Consider the following 25307-nt stretch of genomic DNA (forward strand, 5'->3'; position numbering starts at 1 on the left):
ATGCTTACTAATTCCTCAAATTTTCGTAATCTAATATCCCAATGCCATTTTTCTAATTAACTAGCTGCCCCGACAGATGTTATTCTGCATTAACGATGAATATTGACTTTAAATTGGTTTTAAAGCCGACCGAGCTGCTTAAAAATTATTCCAAAAAAACATTTAAAATTTTTTTTGATACATCTCAAAATCTACTTATAAGTCGTTCAAAAGTTATGAGAGGTTTACATACACACACTACGTTAGTAATAAGGAACCTGTTAAATGATATATTTGCCCTGAAGCTTAAAAGTTTGTATAAAATTTTCTTGAAGAAATTTTGTTGCACAGAATTACGTCATTTGAAGACAATTATTGTAATGGTTCTAGTGGCCATACCAATGGCGTCAATTTGGATTGACCGCTCGCGTATCACAATCCATCAGCTTTATTTCTAAACTTGAATGCCTTGCAATATTGGCATAAAACATTTATTGGTTCAATAGCATTGATTTCTTGTTGACAGTTGAACAATGATTACCAACATAAATTCCCAAAATGTTCCATTTGTTGCTGATCAGGAACGCTAGATATTTTTTGAGGAGTTAATTCCATAATTTTATCAAGATGTATTGAAAGTATCTATTTCCAATAAATTTTAGATGATGTACATTCCAGAGAATTTTTGGCTTAGACCTAAGGTCTTCTATAAACTTCTAAGTATCGATGGCTTCAAAATGGTGGCTTGCGTAACTACACACTGAGACTATATTAAAAAAATAGAAGAAGAATATATGCTCACGTTCAGTACGTACTATAATTTTTGTTGATATAAATTCAATTCGTAATGTGATACAATCTAGGCAGAATAGATATGGAGCAGACAGTGATTAAGGACGAAATCGAGATTCACGATGATTTTATTTGGAATATGAATGTTAAACAAGAATTATGTGATGAAATGCCTAATTCTGCTTCTCAAAATGTAAATACATGTACTATGCATCCTATTAAACAAGAAATAAATGACAGCCTAAAAAAAACTCAAGGATATGATGAATCAACGGTCACCGTAAAAACAGAGGAAAGCTGTAATACGGTTGATAAACTCAATATTCAAAACAAAATGGAAAATGTTAGAATAAAAACTAGGAAGCCAACTAAATCACGAGGTGAGTTACATTCATTAATGTGCTATTTCAATACAACAACTTTATGTTAATATTTTTCTCTATTTTTCTTCTCCTAGTTTTTCATTTCATTTTGTGTTAATGTCTAAATGGCATATTAATATTAATTCATAAAAAACATAAATAAATTTAAATACCTAATCAAAACTCTTTTGTTGTGTGACGTAGAAAGTAAGTAAACATACTTAAGTGAAAGTAAATACAGTTTAAAGAGAGTTGTTGGGATTCTTTTAAAAAATTACTCGCATGGCTGTGAGTATTCAATTTTGTAGAATACAAGATGACGTATCATTGGTGCATTGTACCAGAATGTACAAACACTAGTATAAAAACACCAAATAAAGTTTTTGTGCAAGTCCCTCGAGAGGAAAAGCGACGAAAACAATGGTTTCAAGCTATAAGAAGGGATTATGCTAGCATAAAACCTGGCAGCCCAGTATTTGTTTGTGAAGACCATTTCAATGTAAGTTTTATCAATTGATATAAAAAAATGTTAACTCATTGTTATTTTTTACTGTAGCTTGAAACAGATTTGGAAAATTATATGATGTGGAAACTAACACAATGCAAAAAAATTCTAAAAAAAACTACTGTTCCAACCAAATTCGATTGCCAGAAAGATAGGAAAAGGGCATTACATGAAACACCTCGTCCTTTGACATTAAAACGACAAAAAAACGACGTTATCGAAGAACTTCTTAGTACCTCAACTTCAGCTGGCTATTCAAAAGATATAGAAACATCAATGGATACCAATATTACAGAACTTGCAAAAAGTGATTCCCCATTAAATATTTTAGAAGATTCTTCATCATCACCCATTTTAGAAGTAATAAGAAATCCATCCTCAGAAATTACAAGTGATAAGGCAGTTAACATCTACCAAAATGATTTGTAAAAATTATTCACTGTAAAAGTTTATATTTTTTGAGTCACTACATCTCCAATCAAACAGTCAAGGGAAAATTATAGCTACACATAGAAGTGCCAAGTTAGATTTAAATAATATTTGTTCAACTTTATGAAAAATTAGATTGGCACAAATTTTTCAAGAACTTGGTGATGTTTATGAGATATCGTGCAGCAAGTATAATTTATACGAAATCAGTTCAGAAAGTTAAGGAGTAGCTACAAATACCATTTCGAGTTCGGTACAGTAAAGTCCAATGTTTGGAAATAGAAATACAGAAATCTACAGATGCTTTAAAGCCAACATTTACCTGTTCTGATTATAAAAAAACAAACACTCTTAAATATTTAGTGGGCTCAACACCAGATGAATTAATATTTATTACAACAGGGTTTGAAGGAAGAACAACAAGAAGACATTATTATTATGCCTGATAGATGATTCAAACATGCGAAAAATTTATTGATTGAGAAAAATTGTTCACTTTTAAGACCAATTGTTGTGTCGAGTTCCATAATTGCAAATTTGTGTTCGATTTGCAATAAAACAGTTGCTATTTGTAAGAAGTTTAATTTGAAGAGACAGTATGATACAAATCAAAAGTCAAAATTCGATTGTTATACTGAAAAAATAAGAATCGACACATTGCCATCTTTAAAATTTAAACTTCAAGGTAAACAACTCATGTTTACTATATACTTGTATAATTTAATAAATAAAATGTTAGAATAATTCAGTTCATTTTTTTTATTTTCAATCTGACCTACCCACGAATTCAAAATTTAATATTTGACCCTCTGGAAAATTGAGATTTTTTGCTTTATATAAAAGGAGTAAGAATGTTTAGAGGAAAATTTATAAAAACTGGTTTTAATTTTTTTTACAGGGTTGCTAAGAATTGGAAACCATCTGAATTTGGATACGATTGGTGGGATTATAATCTGCGAGTTGTGTGGAAAATTATATACGACACAAATCGAATTCTTCTGGCACTTTTCTACATGTCGTTGTATGAACAAAAAGTTTTACCAGAATAATAAACGTAAAAAAAGGCGAACAACAGATCCTGCTGTTAACAGAAATCTTAACGAGAACGAGAAAAATGAAATAGTTGAAGACAGTGGGAAAAAGAAAAAAAATTTCAGAAACTCCCATAATTCCAAGTCAAGTTTATACGATGGTCAGAAATTGAAGAGAAATGATTTAAACGCAAGAAATAAATTATTCAAATGTGACATTTGCTCAAAAATTTTATCTCGAAAAAGTTATTTGAACAAACATATGTTTATTCATACAGGAGAAAAACCTTTTAAATGTAATATTTGTGCCAAACCGTTTTTACAAAAACGTTATTTGAATACACATTTGCAAAGTCATACAAGAGAAAACCCATTCAAATGTGAAATTTGTTCGAAAACTTTTTCACGAAAAAGTTGTTTGAACAAACATTTATTTATTCATACAGGAGAAAGGCATTTCAAATGTGATGTTTGTTCGAAATCGTTTCCAGAGAAACCTCAGTTGACTATACATTTGCGTACACACACAGGAGAAAAGCCCTATAAATGTGACATTTGTTTGAAAACTTTTTCGCAGAAAAGCAATTTGAATGTACATTTGCCGAAGCATTCAGCAGAAAAACCGTTCAAATGTGACATTTGTTTTAAATCATTTCCTTATAAAAATTATTTAGCTATACACATGCGTATTCACACAGGAGAGAAGCCATTCAAATGTGACATTTGCTCAAAAGCTTTCTCAAGCAAACCTCTTTTGAAGAAGCATTTGCTTACTCACAAAGAAAAAAAGCCATACAAATGTGATATTTGTTCGGAAACTTTCCCGCACAAATACGGCATGACAATTCATTTGCGTAGTCACTCAGAAGAAAATCCATCCAAATGTAACACAGGAGAGAAACCATTCAAGTGTGACATTTGTTCTAAAACTTATTCACATAAACAAACTTTGAATTTACATATGCTCAATCACTCAGGAGAAAAACCTTTCAAGTGTGATATTTGTTCGAAAACTTATTCGCATAAACAAACTTTGAATTTACATATACGTAATCACACAGGTGAAAAACCATTCAAATGTCACATTTGTTTCGATTCTTTTATAAAAAAATATAGTTTGGAAATACACTCTCGCATTCATACTCTAATAAAACCAATACAAAAGTGACCTATATTCAAAACAAATGTGTATAGTTGAAGTTTGACAAAGGGTTGGCGGCTCTACCAACCAATGCCTTTGCTAAAAGTCACTTCTGAGTTCGCAAATTCCAACTATAGTATATAGAAATATGGCGGGTAGAGGTAAGGAATACCATCTCATATGGGAGCTCAGCTTAAAAACTGTCCGCTTGTAGACGGTAAATTATATTTCAAAATTTAACCACAGTGGCGCTCCAGTCGGACGAGATATCATATGATCGTTCAGTTCAGTCTTCCGTCCGCCTTATTTGAATATGCAGTGTTAAAAAATTTTAAATGACTAAAGTCGTCGCTTTATTTAAAATTTACTCTTATGTTATATTAGCGCCTCTGTAACGTAAAGGATTTGATTGACACTTTCTGTAGCACAGAGATGGTTCTCTTTACTTCACTTTCACATTATTAACTTCGAAAAAACTTTATTTTACACAAACTATTTATAGAATGATTACAATTTACTGTACATGACCACAACTGACTGACTAAAAAATGAGTTTACTTTTATATTAATGCTGATGCACTGTAATTCCGTGGAAAGAGCAACTCATCGGTTTCTGTGGAAATAGTCGAGATAATTCTACCCTCCATATATAGAAATACATTATAACCTAACCTAACCTAACACATGTCATGATATAATACATTTGTTGTCCTTCAATACATATGATGAGAGACAGAGTGAGGCACTAGGACAAAATATGAAATGTCTCAAATATACATGTAAGACCTCGTATTTCTTCTAAGTTGTTTGCGGAAGTATCAACTGCATAAAAATTGCAAAACTCAGCAAAATCGCCGATATTATTAAAAGAATCCAAATAAAATTCAGTTTTAAAACACGCTTTTGTTCTATACCAACACATCTTTTATTGAAATTTTTTATAATTGTCATGATAAATATTTTTTGAAAAACTACATCGGGTTATCAAATTTATTAATCACAACTATAAGAAAAACTTGGGATTGTTGTCTAAATATACATGAAATATTACTTTTTAAAGGATTTATCTTCAACTGCATCAATTATTAATTGATCATTCATTATAAAACAATTTTATTTATTGAAATAATAATTAAGAGTAAAGTTAAACAATTACTACCAACATAAATTTCCAAAGATTTTTCATGTTACTGCTGATCAGAAACGTTAGTTATTTTTTGAAGAGTTGATTCAATAATTTTATCAAGTTTTATTCAAAGTATTTATATAGTTTTTATTTCTCGTATAAAATTCGTGATTTCATGGTACATTCGTGAGAATTTTTGGCTTAGACCTACGGTCTTCTATAAACTTCTAAGTATCGATGACTTCAAAATGGTGGCTTGCGTAACTACACACTGAGACTATATTAGAAAAATAGAAGAAGAATATATGCTCACTTTCAGTACGTACTATAATTTTTGTTGTTATAACCTCAATTGAATTCGTAATGTGATACAATAGATATGGAACAGACAGTTATTAAGGACGAAATCGAGATTCACGATGATTTTATTTGCAATACGAAAGTTAAACAAGAATTTAATGATGAAATGCCTAGTACCGCATATCAAAATGTAAATACAAGTAGTGTGCATCATATTAAAGAAGAAATAAGTGACGACTTAGAAACAGTTCGAGAATTTGAAAAATCTATGGTCACCATAAAAAAAGAGGAAAGCTGTAATACTTTTGATAAACTCAGCACTCAAAACAAAATGGAATATATGAGTATAGAAACTAGAAAGCCAACTAAATCACAAGGTGAGTTACACTCATTGATTTGCTATTTAGATGTAACAAATTCATGATAATATTTTTGTAGATTTTTATTTTCCTTAATACTTCAGACATTTTAAATACTGTTTATTTGAGAATAATCAGAATAAAGTATTTCAGTTATTTCTTCAACTTTAAACAGGTCCTTTATTCTTCTTGATTCCAATCTTTAGATACCAATTTTGAAATTTTTTGCTCATTAAGTTCTTGCATTCTCTTAGTTTATGATAACTTTAAATAGCATCACTTGAGTATTACAAAGACAGAAAAGGTGAAATTTGCTTGGCAGTGCACATACCTGAATTATACATCATTTTTTGTTACAATTCTTTTCCCTATTTTCCTACTCTAGTCCCTAATGCGTCCTCAAATTACATGAAATCTGTTGAGGTACTAGACAGTAAACAAAATGGTATTCCTACATCCAGCATAATTTATTCTGTGTTGATGTCTTTAGTTTCTATCACCGGTGTTTTCATTGTAGTTGGTTTAAAAAAAATTAGAATTATAATACCAGGTGTATTTAAAAAAAAAACTAAATGTTTAAAATTAGAATCATTAAACATATTGTTATTGGGTTGAACACCATCACTTTCATCAGAGAAGATGTAATTCTATATTTATTCTAGAGATAAGAGGTACCAATTTCATTGAACTGAGAGCTTTGTTGGGGCTCTTATTATATGGAGCAACATTCAAGGTTAACAGAGCTTTTTTTGGGGGGCATATATTATTTGCGTTGAAGAAATGCTTGCCAAGTTCAGAGGAAGGTGTAAATTCAAAGTATACATACTGAGAAAACCTGCTAGGTTTGGCATTAAAATGATGATGCTTTGAGATGCTCGTCTCTCATATTGCTACAATGCATATATATTCAAAGGTAAACATTCTAATGATTATGGACTAATATATTTTTGGTACCAACTGCAATGTGATAGGGGACAATTGGTTCCTCTCAGTTCCCTTAGGAAATATTCTTTCCAAAAAAGGTTTAACATATCTTGGAACTTTGGCCAACAAGGCACTGCAAGAAGGGTTGCGTTTAGGCATATGTAGAGTTTTAAAAGTGGAAACGCCCCAGGAGTCCCTCCTTAACCAACAAAATCCTGTAGGAAAAAAGTAAAAGAAAAAGATGTTACAATGTGAGTTGTAGAAAATGCCAATAGCCAATTTGTAACGAGTGTGCAATGAAAGTTTGTAAGAACTGTGTATAGCAGTATTTGGGGCTAGAAAAAAAAACTTTTTCTTCCACATTTTTTTTGCAAATAGGTTATTTTAGTTTTTCTTCACAACCTTAAGACTTGACAAACGTAGAAAAAAACTTGAAATGATTTGTTCTTTGTGTATTTTAGAATTTTTTTCTCGACAATAGATTCATTCTAAATTTTTTATACTTGATATTATATGTATTAATAAACCAACAATACTGATAAAAACTGTAGTTTACTTTCAACACCCAAAATTATGCATTATTTTATGGGGTCACGACTGGAGGGTTAACATTAGATCATGTTAAATAAATAGAATGTTTGGTTAAAATAATCATTTTTTAATTTCATACAATCTAGACAGAATGGATATGGAGCAGACGGTGATTAAGGACGAAATCGAGATTCACGATGATTTTATTTGCAATACGAAAGTCAAACAAGAATTTAATGATGAAATGCCTAGTGCCCCATTTCAAAATGTAAATACAAGTAGTATGTATCATATTAACGAAGAAATAAGTGACGACCTAGAAACAGTTCGAGAATTTGAGGAATCTATGGTCACCATAAAAAAAGAGGAAAGCTGTAATACATTTGATAAACTCAACATTAAAAACAACTTTGAATATATGAGAATAAAAACTGGAAAGTCACCTAAAACACAAGGTGAGTTACACTTATTGAGGTGCTCTTTAAATAAAACATTTTTCTGTCAAATTCTTATATTTTAAATAATTTTGGATCATAGTTGATATGAATAATATTAATTTTAACTCATTCAATACGGAGAGCGTGCCGGCGCGCTCGTTTCCCTTCACTTTACAACTCGACATCAAACTATCCGTTACAAAAAAAGAGTGAGATTCGTTGGTTAAAGTTTGGTAGGATTGGAGGATTTTTTTTAAGGAATTTGGTTTGTTTGAGGTAGGCCCTGATATAGGAATTGCTCCTCTGCAGGGCTGTGGCGGTTTTCGTCTAACTATACTTCTAGCGGGGTATTTTTGCCGAAGAAAATAAAGTGGAGCTTGCAAGTAAAAACGTTTATTTTTTTGTTTTGGGGAGGAAGAGGGTCGGTTACAGCTGTGGCTGTATTAAGGTCGATTTATATATATCAGTACGTGTCCGGAAGTTACCGAACAGAAAAAAAAAAGTGTACATCATTATGAGACTGTTTATACACTGGCGTTTCCCGAACGGCGCCCGTCAGTGCCCGGACAGAAATTCATCCGAACCGATATTTTCGCTGGGGGCACTGCTGGTGACATTGACAAGGACCGCACGGACTTGTATAAACGCGAATATGAGTATAGGCAGTTGTGGTTTTCTTCGTCATACGTGCATATAAAGAAACAAGAAAATTTTCGATTTTGCTAGGTATTCTTAACATATAGGATTCTGCCCACTACACCGTATCATACCATGACCGTAATAGGAACGTGTCAGGCAAAAAAATATTCTTTGTATAGAAAATCATGGCACTACGTCCACTAGACCGTTCCGTACCGTCACCGATCCGTACCGTCGCGTGCCATGCACGGAGCGTCGATAATTGTCGGAGAGAATATTGCCGATACGCTCCGCGCATGGCACGCCACGTTGTCCAACCGACGCGCGCAGGCAGCTAAAGGGTGATTATACGGGTTACAAACGCCTTCACTGATTTTGATTTGTCATATGTTGCCAGTTGAACGGGACGCGCACGTACCTATACGGTGTGAAATGGATGACGAAGAATTAATTGAACTCGTCCGTAAATACGAGTTTTTATATAATCTACAACACCCGAAATATACGGATAGTGCGAAAAAGGAAATGGCTTGGAAGGAAATTTCGGAAGAACTGAAACAATCAGGTATGTTTATTAAATTATTATTTATTTGAATAAGCAATTTGATTACATGGTTATCCAGTCCAATTGGCCTTCAGTTGTTTGAAAGAAATCCGCAAATTGATCGCGTTCTTCAAAAGCGGTAGAAACTGCATTACCCCCAGTTTGTCCATCGATTTTCCGAAACTATAAGTCCGATTGCAAATATTCTTTTTGTGTTGGGTTAGGGTATAGTGCAACTTTAGGAGCAGTGCGTCAGTATCAGTATTATGTTTTTTAAAGTGCATATTACGTTTTTTTACAGCTGCAGCTTGTAAACAAAGATGGCAAGGGCTAAGAGATGCGTATAGAAGAGCAATAAATAAGAAAAAAGGCGAAAGTAGCGGACGGGCAGCCAAGAAAATTAAGAAATGGAAATATGAGGACGAGTTGTCTTTTGTGGCTTCATTTTTGGTCGCAAAAAAAACTGTAGATAGCGTTGACCTGTCGAGCGACGATGAAAAGTCTCAAGAAGAGGTTACTGAAATCCAGAACCCTCACGATACTGAAATTCGGAGTGAAAACGACAGTATTGTTCATAATATATCGTCACAACCACAACAGAGTGAAGTAAAAAAGGCAATAAAGAAGGCGAAACAGTCAGCATCCGCTGTTTTGATGTCTAGATTATTAGACGAGCAAAAGAATGTTTCGCGACAGTGTGACCACGACGAACTCGATCGTTTCTTTTTGAGTATATCAGCAACAGTAAAAAAATTTTCGCCTTACCTACAAGCAATAGCAAAAAATAAGACATTCGGTTTCGTTTCTGAAATGGAGTTACAGCAGCTCGCGCCACCTCAATATACGGACACCCCATCTCCAGCATCGAGCTCTTCAAGCGTTCGAACAAGCGCTACACTTATACCTACGTCTCCTTGGAATACGGCTGGCAACGATTGGATTAATCGGTCTGAAAATATGTTTCAATAGGTCTCTAATTCATTTTTATACGTAATTGAAATAAATGTTTCATTAATAATATGTAAAAAATTTATTTACTTACCGTAAACACACGGCAAGCTTTTCTTTAGGTGACAGAGATTCTCTGAAGCAATTTTTGCAGCAATTGGTATGTAGACATTCGGAAATACCGAAAAAACGTTTCTTCATCTTCAACTGAGTGCCTGTACAACGTCCGATATTCTTCAGTTTACCGTTTTTTTTATAGTCTCGTGAATCCAGTAGCGCCGAGTGGGTTTTTGGTTCTCTTCTTCTCCTCATCCAACATTCGGACACCAAACCGGCATCATACGGGCATTAAACGCCGTCGATTCGTTTCAGTGGACAAAGCAAGCCGTATCGTATTGCCTTCCGTGCTTGATACGTTCATAACACGGTCATGGTATGATACGGTGTAGTGGGCAGACTCCTTAAAGTTTTAAAATCGGACCAGTGAAAGTGTGCCTTTATTTTAAATCGAATTTCAGGTAAGTGAAACACATTTTTCGTAGATTTCAACATATCGTTCAATCTATTTTATAAAACCATTTTTGATAAATAACTTTGCAAGTTGTATATAAAAATTCTTGTAAATTGGACCAAACATTTATTTTTGAGACCATTCTTAGAATTATCGTCATTTTTAGATTCTTTATTTTGTTTTTTTAGTTATTTTTCAAGTTTTGGGATTTATTTCTCCATTTAAACATTCTGTTTTTATTTTTCCTGATTTCGCTTTATCCCATTCTAACTTTTAAAAACGATTTTTAGAAGTAATCATGAACATTCGTCAGAGAAAAACAAAATTTAATTTGGAGAGTGCATTGATGAGTAAATTTTGTCAACTGAAAAGATACGTATTTTTTTCCAGTAAAAATGGTTCGTCCACGAAGAGGAACGGGAAAATCAGAAGAAACCGGACCACAAAGTGTAGTTCCTGAGCCAATTCCGTCAACAAGTACTGCTCCAGAACCAACTACAGCTTCTGCTCCTCACGATGGAATTAGGTTTGTGAAAATATTACATTCGTTTTCCTTTTTTTGAAGTGATTTGTCCACTCTACTAAAAGTTGAGTCGAGATGTAATTTGCTAATAAATTGTTTTAGCTCGAAACGGAGGAAACAAGAGATTGTCTATTCTTCGAGTACAATTGTATACACGAGGGAAGAGCTGATGAGAATGTTGGCTGAAGAAGACGAAGAAGACTTCAACGAAATGGACGAGAGCTTGGAAGAGTTGGACCGGGAAAATCTATTTGTGGAGCCTCTGGATGAGGTTGAATATGACGGAGACGACATGGAATTTTCCGTTCCAGTTCATGGCCCTATTGAACAAGAATCTGTACAAGTAGATAATTCTAATCGTTTACCCAATCCTCCTATTGCAAGACAATGGTCGAGAGAAAGGCCAGACGTCGACCCTATTCCCTTTACCCTAAACCCCGGGGTCGCACAAGATATAAGCGGTTTATCAACCCCCCGAGATTTTTTAAATTTAATATTAACGGAAGAAATGATGAATCACATAATCGTACAGACAAATTTGTATGCCTTATTTTTGAGTGCCACCTCAACTGCTCCTAGGGCCCTAATAAAGACGTGGAAGGATTTGGAGCGCGATGAATTTTTATATTTTTTAGGGCTTCTCTTTCATACGGGGACGGTTTCGCTCAATAGACTGTCGGATTATTGGAACACCGATCCAATTTTGTTTGGGCTAACCTCCTTCCGTAGGGTGATGAGCAGGGATCGGTTTTTCGGGATCTTGCAATGCCTGCATTTCGCAAAAAATCCTGAGCCCAATGAACCAACTCCCGCTGACGGATTGTATAAAATACGGCCTCTGATAGACATTTTTCGTAGAACCATGGACGCTTTGATAATTCCAACGAAGAATCTTTACATCGATGAGTCCACGGTTCTTTGGAGAGGTCGGTCTGTTTTGCGGCAATATTTGAGAAATAAGGCCCATCCATATGGGATAAAAATGTATATGCTGAACGAGGCGTCTGGTCTTGTGCTAAGATTTATCGTTTACACAGGTGCTTCCGATCAAGAAATTGGTGGAAAAGGGCATGCCGATCTTGTTGTTCGTAAATTGATGGACGGAAAACTCGATGTTGGCCATTCTCTATTTATGGACGACTTTTACAACAGCGTGAACCTTGTCCACGAGCTTCTTGAGCGGAAGACTTATGTGACAGGAACTCTTAGGAGTAATCGCAAAGGTAATCCTCCTCAAGTAATTTTAGCAAAGACCAAAAGGGGCGAGGTCGTTGACTATTACAGCGGAGAAGGAGTAGGTGTCCTCAATTGGCGACACAAAAGGGTAGTGCTGATGATCAGTTCAGAATTTTCTGGAAAAATGAACGATGTAACCACCCGTCGAGGAATTGTTATCCAGCAACCTGAAATGGTTTCAAAATATAACGAATCGATGGGCGGCGTTGATCATTTAGATCAAATGATGAGTTATTACCCGATTGAACGGAAAACGCTCAAATGGTCGAAAAAAATCGGTATTCACATACTCCATCTTTGCATGTACAACGCCTTCATCCTGTACAATAAATGCCATCCAAAGATGGACTTATACGATTTTAGAAATTCGGTAGTTAAATCATTGTTGCCACCGGTGACAGTTTCACCGATGACGAGCCTACCTCTAAAGCGGGGTAGTAAGGGGCTTTCTCCGCATTTTCCCTCATTTTTTGGGGTTTCCCATAAATCAAATAAAAAAATCCGAAAGAGGTGTGTATTTTGCGCAAAAAATAAAAAACGGCAAGAAACAGCCCACTTATGCCCGGCCTGTCCGAATAAACCCCCCTTGTGCTTAGTTGACTGTTTCGTTAACTATCATAAAAATATGGAATTGTAATTGTATTACATGCGTGTATTGTTTGTAAATATAATTTTAATTGAATTTATATAAATTTTCTCATGTTAATTTTAGTAAATGAGTTTTTGAAAAATTGTACATAAAATAAAAGTTTTATAAAAAAAATGTGGAAGGTTGTTTATTTGTTATATTTCCTACAACAATTTTATTAGATTGACAATAAAAAAAGGCGAAATATGTACTTGATTTTAAGTAATCGTTAACGTAATTAATATACACAATTACATTTTTTTGAAAATGTCGTTTTTTATTTGATTTTAGTTTAATCTCACGGTATTGGAATTTACAACGAATTAGTTAGAAGGTAAATCATGAAGTTAGGCTACCCGCTATACAGGTGAACTGATCCCTTCACCACTGACGGAGAGCGTGCCGAGACGCATCCGCTTAATTATCGGAAATAGCACCTTGGGATTTTTTTAATTCAAATTAATGTTAGATCGAATAAATTGTATCACATAACCTTTCCGCCAGAGCCAAAGGTTTATCTCAAATAGCCCCGTACTCAGTGATAATCTATCAAAATGGTTGCCGTATTGAATCTCACCAAGCTACGCCAATGTTTACCGCAGTGTTTCTGGCAGGAATATTGTGTACATACGACTTACACAGAAATGCAATTATGTTAAAGATTCGACATTTTCATCGGTAAACAGTGGAGATGATGAGTCCACGTGGACCGACGGTTTGTTAGATGTATACCGAATTTTATACGGTGAAATATTGATTGTTCCTCGCATAACTGTCTTCTGCTATTGATATTGGTAAAACTACAGTTATTTATTTATTTGAGCGCGTATCCTTTGCAACAAAAGTTGTTAAAACTAGTTCCCCAGAAATAGTAGAAATTTAAAAATTGACGCTTTTCCAGTATTACACCTTCCTGGCTCCTTACAAAAACCAAAAAGCGCAAAACGGTCAATTAGGAATTATGAAAGAAGGCAACGAAGTGCTGTAGAAGAAATATTAAGGGAATCATCACATTGTATGGTATCTGAACCTTCAACTTTTAATCACGAATACCATTTTCAAATGTCCAATGACGAATCTATGTTGGTTGAAGTACATGAAACTGCAGTTAACATGGAAAATAATGATGCAAACAAAGAGCGGGAGTAAGTTGAACATAAGTATAATTTTGAATCATTTGAAATCTGAACTGAGACTTTTTTGTTTTAGGATAAATAATTTGAAGGAAAAAATAAAAATGTTAGAAGAGCAGAGGGAGGCACTTCTTCGAAACATTGATGTAGTAAAAGATTCAGCACATAAAAAATATCAAGATGCATTGGCAACTGTTTTCACAGAGGGACAAATTCGAAAATTGATGGATCCAATAAAAGGGAAAAAAATCCGGTGGTCGTCAGAAGATATTGCATCGGCTATTTCTCTCCGGAGTGTTAGTCCTAAGGCTTATAGATATCTAAGGACAAATAGCTATCCTCTACCGGCTCTCTCCACCTTAAGAAGATGGGTCTCATCTAATACAAGTCGATGAATTTTGAAGAAAGTCATACTGTAGACAAAATTCGAATAAAATTGATATTGACAAAAAAACGTAGATAGATAATAGGACAGCACATGGTATATTTTCCAAGTGGAAACAGCTGGTCTACTACCACTTAGACCAGCCGATGACCAAACACATTCTAGAGGAAATAATATCCGAATTATTTATGACCAATATCACAGTAGTGGCAATTTCCAGTGATTTGGGTTTTGGAAATATTGCTTTGTGGTCTGAATTGCATAAAAATTGTTTCTTTCCTTATCCGTGTAATATTTCATTACACATGCCTCATAATAGTAATTGGAAGAAAGCAGCTGATTGTGTACAATTATTCAACGACTGGTTTGATCAATTTAACCCCAGATTCTAAGTTTGCAACAAATGATAAAAACATAAAAAGCGTTTGGAACAGACTTACAAAATAAAAAAAGTTATTAAACAAAGTCAAAATTCATTATTTCCATGAGACGGGAAACACACACATAGGATCGATGGGGATTTTTAAAACTTTATTTTTAATGGTAAACCAACCACCAATATTTGGGAATTTTTGTTATTTGACCACTATTTTTATGTCTCAATCGACCGGAATATGTGTCAAGTGTTTCCTGAAGAACTATCGAATTTGTTGAAATTAATTTCGATAAAGCAACTGATATTAAAATATTGATGATCAGAATAAACCGATAGGAAATTCGGCCAAGGGACCTTGGTTTGTTTCAAGTTCTAAAGAGAGAATAAAACCGAACTTGACCGCGCGTGACAACCCGGAGCGTTAATGCGTCTAAGACAAATCAAGTTGGTTGGCTTTTTTAAAACTTTGGATAATAAAATAGTTCAGACTTATCTAATTTCAAACATTTATTATATACAATCAAAGTTACAAACGAACAACCAAATTCAAATATATATTATTTAAGAAAGAGCTACTTAGGCCAATTTGCTTAGGGTCAGTTAGCTGATCGGGGTTAAAGCATCAGAACTGACACGAAGCATTGGCACCGTTTTTATTCGCCACGGTTTCACAATCGTTGGTGTTATAATAATATGATGAAATGTAAACTGATGCAACTAAACTAACAAGAGTGAATCAAACATACAACCTTATTCTGCACAAGTTTTTAATATTGCGGTTTGGTATTCAAACTAAAATAGTTCCTAATGTAGCCTTATGGGGCATGCAAGATCCAGTTTTTTTTAACTGTATGACCGAAACAGATGTAGGTGTGCCGGACACTTGGCGTTTGCTACTCTTGTTAGTTAGACACCGCAGGAAATCTACCGCAGGATTTTTATTTGAAGGGTTTAGAGGAATTTTGTGTTGAAATACCGAGAAACAATAAGCGGAAGCTGAATATATAGTACTGGCTGAAGCAGCTAGAGAACGTATTTGTTTTCCCAATTTATTGAACCCTTAGAGGATTATATCACAGATAAAATTCAAGTAGTAACAATTAAACTCGGAAACATATACTTCTCTCATCGTAGCAGCAATTTACAGCCCTCGAAAGACATTCTATATAAAGTGAAGTAACTAGGGGTTCAAAATTCCTAGTTGCATTTAGATGTTCAGCTATATACAAAACATAAACTGCTTTGAAAGCCTCTTCATTCTTAGGCTGCTCTATGAAATTGAATAAAATGTTTAGTACTGCTTTGACCTTGAAAACAAAATGTCCTGCAGCAGCGAAGATGAAGTTGTAACGATGTTTGTTTATTATCACATCCTTACATTGAAAACAGTTTAACCGTGACATCCAAGGAATTATCTCAAGATGATAAATATTTTGACTTTATGTACAGAATGACCTTTACACCCAAGCTTTCTCAATAAGGTCATTACGTGAATATTCAGATAATGTCGGACACGGGCGGTTTTCAATCTTTAGCACCAATTTTAACATTTCCGACTCTAGACATTATTTCATACAACAAATGAGAAAACATATTCCGCAGCTATTCACTTAGTTGATGCAGAACCTTGACTGATCTTGCATACCGAGAGCAGACGAATCCTACCGACCAATCCGAATGTCTCTATTTGATAACATAGCGTCGGTATGCTGCCGGTACAGAAACTGTACTTGCTAATGAGGGAGCAGCTTTAATCTGACTATAAACCGATAGAAAATGTTCCTAAATTCGTCCCTTTAATACTGTACGTACTTCACGAATAGTAAAGATTGCTGTTAAGGGAAACGCTTTAAAAAATTGTCTAAGAGAACATACAATAGCCAGTAATCGTTAAGAGTCCATTTTATGAAATTATTTATAATAGACTAAAAGGTCATCAAAACGATAAAGAAATAAAACTGCATTAAAATATTAAAAACTTTCAATAATAAATATTCAAAAATTGTTGAAACTGAATCAAATACACGAATAAAAACAAATTTTTATTTTGTTATTAATGATGTAGGTGATCTATAGATTAAATTCCAAGGTTAGATTTTGATAAGGGCCGCAACAGATCGACACGTCAGTATTATATGATTTTAAACGAAATTTTAATCAAAAGAGACCTAAAATCAAGATAATTTATCAACAAAACATTTGAAGGCTAAAATTGTTTTAATAAAGGGGGTGTGTTTAATATCAGTTTATATTGGTACAACTGTTTTGACATCACTGTCAATGTCAATTTTATTAATTAGTTTTAGTCATCTAATTGTACAGAATTTTCACTTTGTTTCGTTAAAAATAAAATCACTCGACATCTGTCTTTTCCACAATAACAACATTTATTATTATAAATTTTTTATTAACATCTAAATTTTCTATTCTTTTGTTCCGTAGCGCTCCGGTGCTAAACACCTAACCAAATTATTGGACATTATAGTTTCATGGCCATATCAAAAAAAGTTGATCGTAAAAAATGATGTTGCTGAAGACAAAATTATTTATTTAAAAATATTTAATTATACATTTTATAAATAATAATTTTTTTTAGGGGGAATCCCTTGTAATTGTGGGGGTTTTAAAGGGTATTTGAGTAGGGTTTTAGAGATAAATTTTTGAGAGTTGGGAACACTAAAGAGTGCTAACCAGGACAGTCCACTTTCATAATCTTGTTTCATACATTTTGTAGGATGTTTTTATCTTCGAAGTAATAAAATTTGTAAGAAAGGACTACTGTTTATAAATTGATATCGTTAATAACTTCAATCAGATTTGATTGTCTCTTGCAATGTGTGATTGGACATATGTTTATTTAAACAACTTTTTCGTGCAAAAGACTTTGGACAAATGCCACAACTGAATGGCTTCTCACCTGTGTGACTGAGTAAATGTGTATTCAAACCACTTTTTTGCGCGAAAGGTTTCAAACAAATGTCGCATTTGAATCGCTTTTCTCCCGTGTGACTAAACAAATGTCTGTTCAAATTGTTTTTCCGCGAAAACTTTTTTTCACAAATATCACATTTGAATGGCATGTCTCCAAAGTGATTATGTACATGTGTGGTCAACTGAATTTTCTGTAGGAAAGTTTCCGAACAAAAGTGACATTTGAATGGCTTTTCCCCTGTGTGGATACGTAAATGTGTGATTAAACTAGCGTTCTGCGAAAAAGTTTTCAAACAAACGTCACATTTGAATGGTCTTTCGCCCGTATGGCTACGCATATGTGTATTCAAATTACTTTTTTGTGAAAATGGTTTGAAACAAATGTCACATTTGAACGGTTTGTGTCCAACGTGATTCTGTAGATGTGTGGTCAACTGATTTTTATGTAAGAACGTTTCTGAACATAAGTCACATCTAAATGGCTTTTCTCCTGTGTGAATACGTGAATGTGCCATTAAACTAGAGTTCTGCGAAAAAGTTTTCAAACAAACATCACATTTGAATGGTTTTTCCCCTGTGTGCCTACGCATATGTATATTTAAATTACTTTTATGGGTAAACGGTTTCGAACAAATGTCACATTTGAATGGCTTTTCTCCTGTATGAATTCGAATGTGTGCATTCAAATTACTTTTATGTGAAAATTGTTTAGAACAAATTTCACATTTAAATAGCTTTTCTCCTGTATGTACAGGTAAATGATTGTTTAAACTGATTTTATGAGGAAAAGATTTCAAACAAATGTTACACTGGAATGGTTTTTCTCCATTGTGACTTTGTGAATGTATATTTAAACTACTTCTCTGTGTAAAGGATTCCATACAGAGGTGACATTTGAAAGGCTTTTCCCCTGTGTGTATACGTAAATGTGTAATTAAACAATATTTATACGAGAACAGTTTAAAACAAACATCACATTTGAATGGCTTTTCCCCAGTATGAATACGTGAGTGTCTAATCAAGCTTGTGTTCTGTGAAAAAGTTTTTGAACAAATGTCACATTTAAACGGTTTTTCTCCAGTATGCACAGACAAATTTTTATTTAAACTAATTTGATATGGAAAAGATTTCATACAAATATGACATTTGAATGGTTTCTCTCCTGTGTGATGGTGTGAAGTAGAAATTTGCAAGTAATTACGTCTGAGTAGTTTTACTCTTGTGTGAATACGTAAATGTTTGTTCAAACTAAATTTGTGTATGAAGGATTTCTTACAAATGCCACATTTGAGTGGCTTTTCTCCCATGTGAATACGTAAATGTGCAACTAAATTAATTTTTTGGGTAAAAGATTTTGAACAAATATCACACTTGAATGGTTTTTCTCCTGTGTGAATACGCAAATGATTATTCAAACAACTTTTCTGTAAAAAAGTTTTCAAACAAACATCACATTTGTATGGCTTTTCTCCTGTATGACTACGCATGTGTACATTCAAATTACTTTTATATGGAAACAGTTTGAAACAAATATCACATTTGAATGGTTTTTCTCTTGTATAAACAGGAAAATAGTTATTTAAATTAATATTATCAACAGTTTCCATAGAATCACATTTGAATCGTTTTTCTCTGGCATGAATACGAAAATGGCTGCTTAAACTACTTCTACGTGTAAAAGTTCTTAAACAAATAACACAATAAATTGGATTTGATCCTGTGTGAGTATCCAACTGTATATTTGAATCACTTTTCTCGTCTACATATGATTTTGAACCCTCACCTACACAAGGGTTTGAATGAGCAACATCCAACTGATTTATGGTTTCCTGCAACTCTTCTTTAAATTTATGTTCAACTACTTCTATTTCATCTTTCACATTAATCTTTCTCAAAATGTAATTTTGATGGTGAAATTTATTCCTATTTTGTTTTACACAATGGCTTGTGGAAAAGTGACATAAGAATTCCACTTGTTTCGTGTATAAATTCCCACAATATACACATATCATTAATCCCATAGCTTTTGGTTGGATATATTTCCATTTTCTTAGCAGTCCTGCAACTGTTAACGAAAATTGAAAAAATTTATATAAATCATTAAAATATTACAATTCCATTAATATATAGTATGTTATTAAATAGAGTTTGAAACTGGTAAGGAAATTGGGAATATAAGCACATAAACAAGTGAATTAAATAAATTATTTTAAAGAAACATCGAGATTAGACTTATAATTTCATTCATTTACTCAAAGGAGTATGTTCTACAGTGGTAAGTGTGGGTAAAGACTAAAAGCAATTTTATGTAATATTACAGTTATGGACTTTCATCAGAAACATTATGCAATGGAAACCAAAAGTTACCTTAAATATCGAGAGACAAATATTCACTGTAGGAACTCTGTATTTGCAATAATTTTTTTATGGAATCATTTTACACTGGGATAAAACAAAAGTGGTTGCATTCATATGGGAAAGCAAACTAAGAAAACTCTGTGATAAGTACAAGTTACAGATATTATACATAATAACAGCTTATGAAGTAATTTTTGGAGAGAAAACTCATACAATTGTCTAGATATTCCCTGACAAAGATACACAGACTAGATGTATTTGCAGTGCAGCGACCATGAAAACTAATCCTAAAGTAACAATGAAAGTTATTCTAGACTTAGTGTACATTTTTATATAAAGATATGTCAAATGAAACAATTTTGTATGTTTATTGTTATTGAAGATATTTAACATGCAAGCACTAATAAATTATATATAACATTAAAATGGGAAAAAATCAGTTCAACTCACCTTTCGATTTAGTCTTCTTTCTAACGTCTTCTTTTAAATATTTCAGTTGGTTTCTAATGATGTCGTGTGTATTAGATATGTTCGTTTTTCTGTTGCTACCTGTATCCACATGGTTATTAAATATTTCCTCTGTATCTAATTCATCATTTATCTCATGTTTTATTTGAATTCCATCCATTTTTCCAATTAGATGTTCATTTGTTAGTGTAGATACTTCATCCAAAAATTCTTTCCCAACATCGATAATAGATGGAAAATCCTCATAAGTATTTATTTCCTCCTTAACGTTTTGGATATCCATTTCTTTCTTTATAACCTCTAGGTATATTTCCTTGATTAGAAAATTTTAATATAATAGTCAGTATTATTACAACAATATAGTCTAAGAGGTTGTCAAAGCCTTGGAACACAACTTTGATGAACATGGACGCCTGGGGTCTAAACTGGAACTACTAATATGACATCCTTCATATAATACTGGCAAATTCAAATTTTATTCATGGCGCGTAATTTGAATTATTTGAAGGTAGTATGAATTTGATGAATTTTGAAATTCATGTTTTGGTGTATTATATTTCACAAAATGGTATATTTTCAATACAAAAGATGAAATTTTGAAAACTATTATGAAAAAAAATAAATTTGGAGATGTATTTATTTTAATCTTGTTGGGAGAAAAATGTTGTAAGAGTATTTATTTCGTTATCCAAGTAAAACGTAGACAAAAGGGCTTTTGAAAGTAATCTGATGATCTAAACATAACGTATGTATATTTAGTAATAAAAATAAAACTTGAAGAAACTATATTTTTTTTTAAACAAAATATTGCATACAAAAATAGCTAATTTAAATGTTAGACCTTTAGTAATTATACCCAATTTTAATAAAATTCATCAATTGCAGTTTAATTAATATTGTTTATAGGACACAAACACGGGGCATAACCCAACAATAATGAGTCATCAAGAGAAACATGTCTACCAACATCAAATTATCCCATTTTGTCTCAAATTCCCCAACTTGATATGTAGTTATGCTAACAGATCCATCTATCATTGAATTACAAAAATGATACATCTTTAGACCATCTGTGTGGAACGTCTATAAAGTATAGTCCATTCAAGTTAGACGAAAAATCGCCATTTCAAAGAAAAAAACTTAACCCAGACGTTTTGTACGCTGGCCAATCAGATTTAACTGCAATCAGGCGATGGTATTAATAGTTTTTGCTTTATCGCTACAGGGTCCCAATGGTCAGTTTCGTTGTGTGCTAGTATATTTTAAAAGATCTTTGGTGTACTGTGTTTTTCAAGTTTAATATTTTTAAAATGTCAGATACCGATACAGCTGAAGGAAATCCAAATTTGTACTGCCACAATCGATTTAAAAAAGACATCAAAAAAAACTGCATTTTAATATTAATGAAAAAAACTGATTTTAAACATTTATAAAAATAAATTCTAAGCAAATCATTTGTTGTCTGTCGATAATATCGTGAGAAAGATAGAAAAAATTGCTGGAGTAGATCCTGTAGAAAACGATTCACATTTGGCGGGAGCATATATGTTTACGTGGCCGTAGCACAACGCCGACTGACCCCTGAATATCAATAATGGCGGAGTGTGTAGTGGGAGAGCCTACAGCGCACGCCCACTTGTTAATTTTGGCAATTTCTGTCCCTTCGTACATTGTGAATAGTAGTAATACAACTTCATTTTCGGGGGAGGGGGCAAACATTTTCAATTATAGCTGAATTTCACAAAAAATTCTAGTTCATGAGCTCCTTCATTATTTGTTTATGTATAATGTTAAATAATTTATCAAGCAGATTTGATTGTCTCTTGCAATGTATGATTGGACATATGTTTATTCAAACAACTTTTTCGTGCAAAAGACTTTGGACAAATGCCACAACTGAATGGTTTCTCACCTGTGTGACTGAGTAAATGTGTATTCAAACCACTTTTTTGCGCGAAAGGTTTCAAACAAATGTCGCATTTGAATGGCTTTTCTCCTGTATGGATAATCAAATGTCTGTTCAAATTGTTTTTCCGCGAAAACTTTTTTTCACAAATATCACATTTGTATGGCATGTCCCCAAAGTGATTACGTAGATGTGTGGTCAACTGAATTTTCTGTAAGAAAGTTTCCGAGCAAACGTCACACTTAAATGGCTTTTCCCCTGTGTGTATACGTAAATGTGTGATTAAACTAGAGTTCTGTGAAAAAGTTTTCAAACAAACGTCACATTTGAACGGTTTTTCCCCTGTGTGGCTACGCATATGTGTGTTCAAATTACCTTTATGTGAAAATTGTTTCAAACAAATGTCACATTTGTACGGCTTGTCTCCAAAGTGATTATGTAGATGTGTGGTCAACTGAATTTTCTTTAAGAACGTTTTTGAGCATAAGTCACATTTAAATGGCTTTTCCCCCGTGTGAATAAGTGAATGTGAGATTAAAGTAGCATTCCGTGAGAAAATTTTCGAGCAAACGTCACATTTGAATGGTTTTTCCCCTGTGTGGCTACGCATATGTGTATTCAAATTATTTTTACGGGAAAATGGTTTCAAACAAATGTCACATTTGAATGGCTTTTCTCTTATAGGCAAATACTTATTTAAATTAATTTTATGAACAGTTTCATTAGAATCACATTTGAAACGTTTTTCTTTGATGTGAATACGAAAATGGCTGCTTAAATTACTTCTACGTGTAAAAGTTCTCAAACAAATAACACAATAAAATGGTTTTGATCCCGTGCAAGTATTCAACTGTATATTTGGATGACTTTCCTCCTCTACAAAAGATTTTGAATCCTCGTGTGCATTTGTGTTTAAATTATCAGTAACATCCAACTGGTTTGTGGTGTCCTGCAAGTCTTGTTTAAATATATGGTGAAGTTTAATCTTATTTCTTTTTATACAATGGCATGTGGAAAAGTGACATAAAAATTCCACTTGTTTTGTGTATAAATTCCCACAATATTCACATATCGTTAACCCCATAGAGTTTGGTTGGATATATTTCCATTTGCTTAACAGTCCTGCAACTATTTAATAAAACTAAAAAAAGTTTGCAGAAAATTTGTATGGATTTTTAAGTGTGTTATAAAATAGTTGAAAAAAAGAATTTTTAGAAATGATTCACATTCATAAGAACTAATAAGGTATAAATGATAAAAAAGACCTAAATAACTCAAGTTAATAACTTATATGTTCTAATAAAATTCCCAATAATTTAATTGCTTAAGTATTGCTATATATTTGTGAAGTAAGGACTGAAGAAAAATTAATTTACCATTTTGATTTTATTTTTAATTCTTAGTCTTTATTATCTCTAGACATTCCATGAGAACTTTATCCGTGTGAAGTTATCCATGGATTTTTACCACGAACTTTTGTGAAAAGATGTCATTATAATACACATAATGACATTATAATAGGCTACATTCTATTCTGAACCATAGACCCAATAAATAAAGAAAATTATTTAACTATTACAAAGTTCATCTAATTAGAAACCAATTAACCAAAAATTGTAATGAAAGTATTTTTAATAACGTAATGAGGTATACGTTTGAGTGCTAACGCGCATCATTATCGACTTCAAACAAGCATTCTAAAGTCTGAGAAGAAGGGCAATTATAAAGGACATGGAAAAACTACAAGTACCAACAAAAAGTTGTTATAATTGGTGAAAATGACTATCAAGGGTAATAACAAAAAACGGACCATCTGAGGAATTTGAAATAAATGCTGGGGTAAGGCGGGGTGACGGACTCACAGTGGTATTACAGTTGAAGAATTTAACCAAATTTAAAGTAGATATTATTGAAGTTATTTTATATGCAAATACTAATAAATTAATTATATATAACACTGAAACAGTCATAAATTAGTTCAACTTACCTTTGGATTTACTTCTGTTTCCACTGTCAATTTTTAAGTAGTCCTTTTGATTTCTAATGTTGTGTGTACTAGAAATGTTCCTTTTTCTATTGTTACCTATATCCACATGGTTATTAAATATTTCCACTGTATCTAATTCATCTTTTATTTCATGTTTTATTGGGTGAATTCCATCCACTTTTCCAATTACATTTTGAATTGTTACTGTAGATACTTCCCCAATCGACCCAACATCGACAATGGATGGAAAATCCTCGTAAGTATCCATTTCTTCTTTAATATTTAGTATATCCATTTCTTTATATGTTCTTGATTAGATAATTTTAATAGGAAAATATTATTTTAAAAAAAGACAGTACGAAATTGTCAAAACCTTGCAACACATCTTGGATGAATAGAGGGTGCATTCCTCTAAGCACTCACGACAATTAGAGTTACGAGGCGTTTTGAGTTAAGAGGTTATGTTATAATTTGTAAGTTATTGAATTTTTTAGAGGAGTGCTATATATATATATATATATATATATATATATATATATATATATATATATATATATATATATTAAAATCAAAATATCTTCTGCGGCGGTAGAAACATATTTGGTAGTTCGTCACAAGAATGCTTCCAAAATATTTATAGTATCCCACACCGCATGAAATAAGATAGTTCATGTCGTCGGAAACGTTAGTCAACGTCATCAGTGACATTTTCACCGTGACTACAACGATCGTAGTCGCTATGTGAAACGCCCAAAAGAGTATTTCAGGCGCCGTAAACGCCTAGTGGAATGCACCAACCTCTTTGGAGTTACGATCTC

The 25307-nt window shown here is 33.0% G+C and overlaps 4 protein-coding genes across 6 annotated transcripts; 3 read left to right on the forward strand and 1 right to left on the reverse strand.

Annotated features, from left to right (window-relative positions):
- Positions 1 to 699: 699 nt before the first annotated feature.
- Positions 700 to 2811, forward strand: LOC130447582 (uncharacterized). The gene is made up of 3 exons (XM_056784466.1): positions 700 to 1151; positions 1442 to 1632; positions 1690 to 2811. The coding sequence occupies exons 1-3, from the start codon at positions 854 to 856 to the stop codon at positions 2065 to 2067; spliced, it is 867 nt and encodes a 288-aa protein (XP_056640444.1). The 5' UTR covers positions 700 to 853; the 3' UTR covers positions 2068 to 2811.
- LOC130447581 (zinc finger protein OZF-like) lies at positions 2542 to 7493 on the forward strand. The gene is made up of 2 exons (XM_056784465.1): positions 2542 to 2752; positions 2966 to 7493. Exon 2 carries the CDS (start codon positions 3091 to 3093, stop codon positions 4264 to 4266), a length of 1176 nt encoding a protein of 391 aa, XP_056640443.1. The 5' UTR covers positions 2542 to 2752; positions 2966 to 3090; the 3' UTR covers positions 4267 to 7493.
- On the forward strand, positions 5745 to 13031 carry LOC130447571 (piggyBac transposable element-derived protein 4-like). 2 transcript variants are annotated; one of them, XM_056784446.1, is made up of 5 exons: positions 5745 to 6042; positions 7626 to 7934; positions 8953 to 9120; positions 10949 to 11084; positions 11184 to 13031. In XM_056784446.1, exons 1-5 carry the CDS (start codon positions 5745 to 5747, stop codon positions 12952 to 12954), a joined length of 2682 nt encoding a protein of 893 aa, XP_056640424.1. In that variant the 3' UTR covers positions 12955 to 13031. The 2 variants fall into 2 exon arrangements, with proteins under 2 accessions (XP_056640424.1, XP_056640425.1); XM_056784447.1 differs by lacking the exon at positions 8953 to 9120.
- A 1455-nt stretch (positions 13032 to 14486) lies between these two features.
- LOC130447570 (zinc finger protein 271-like) lies at positions 14487 to 24937 on the reverse strand. Of its 2 annotated transcripts, none has more exons than XM_056784444.1 (3): positions 24490 to 24937; positions 20579 to 20896; positions 14487 to 19835 (listed from the first exon to the last, which is right to left on the reverse strand). In XM_056784444.1, the coding sequence occupies exons 1-3, from the start codon at positions 24782 to 24784 to the stop codon at positions 17647 to 17649; spliced, it is 2802 nt and encodes a 933-aa protein (XP_056640422.1). In that variant the 5' UTR covers positions 24785 to 24937; the 3' UTR covers positions 14487 to 17646. The 2 variants fall into 2 exon arrangements, with proteins under 2 accessions (XP_056640422.1, XP_056640423.1); XM_056784445.1 differs by having other exon boundaries at positions 20579 to 20909; positions 24490 to 24571.
- Between the last annotated feature and the right edge of the window lie 370 nt (positions 24938 to 25307).

Source organism: Diorhabda sublineata, chromosome 8 (genome assembly GCF_026230105.1).
Source record: "Diorhabda sublineata isolate icDioSubl1.1 chromosome 8, icDioSubl1.1, whole genome shotgun sequence".
In the NCBI taxonomy this organism is placed as follows: domain Eukaryota; kingdom Metazoa; phylum Arthropoda; class Insecta; order Coleoptera; family Chrysomelidae; genus Diorhabda; species Diorhabda sublineata.

Coding starts and splice junctions, on each gene's coding strand:
- LOC130447582 (XM_056784466.1), top strand. CDS start 854: ATGGAGCAGACAGTGATTAAGGACGAAATCGAGATTCACGATGATTTT. Junction 1,152..1,441: donor GAAGCCAACTAAATCACGAG/GTGAGTTACATT, acceptor TCAATTTTGTAG/AATACAAGATGACGTATCAT. Junction 1,633..1,689: donor TTTGTGAAGACCATTTCAAT/GTAAGTTTTATC, acceptor TTTTTACTGTAG/CTTGAAACAGATTTGGAAAA.
- LOC130447581 (XM_056784465.1), top strand. CDS start 3,091: ATGAACAAAAAGTTTTACCAGAATAATAAACGTAAAAAAAGGCGAACA.
- LOC130447571 (XM_056784446.1), top strand. CDS start 5,745: ATGGAACAGACAGTTATTAAGGACGAAATCGAGATTCACGATGATTTT. Junction 6,043..7,625: donor AAAGCCAACTAAATCACAAG/GTGAGTTACACT, acceptor CATACAATCTAG/ACAGAATGGATATGGAGCAG. Junction 9,121..10,948: donor GGAAGAACTGAAACAATCAG/GTATGTTTATTA, acceptor ATTTTTTTCCAG/TAAAAATGGTTCGTCCACGA.
- LOC130447570 (XM_056784444.1), bottom strand. CDS start 24,784: ATGGATATACTAAATATTAAAGAAGAAATGGATACTTACGAGGATTTT. Junction 20,897..24,489: donor AAACAGAAGTAAATCCAAAG/GTAAGTTGAACT, acceptor AAATATACCTAG/AGGTTATAAAGAAAGAAATG. Junction 19,836..20,578: donor AAAGAAGACTAAATCGAAAG/GTGAGTTGAACT, acceptor TTTCGTTAACAG/TTGCAGGACTGCTAAGAAAA.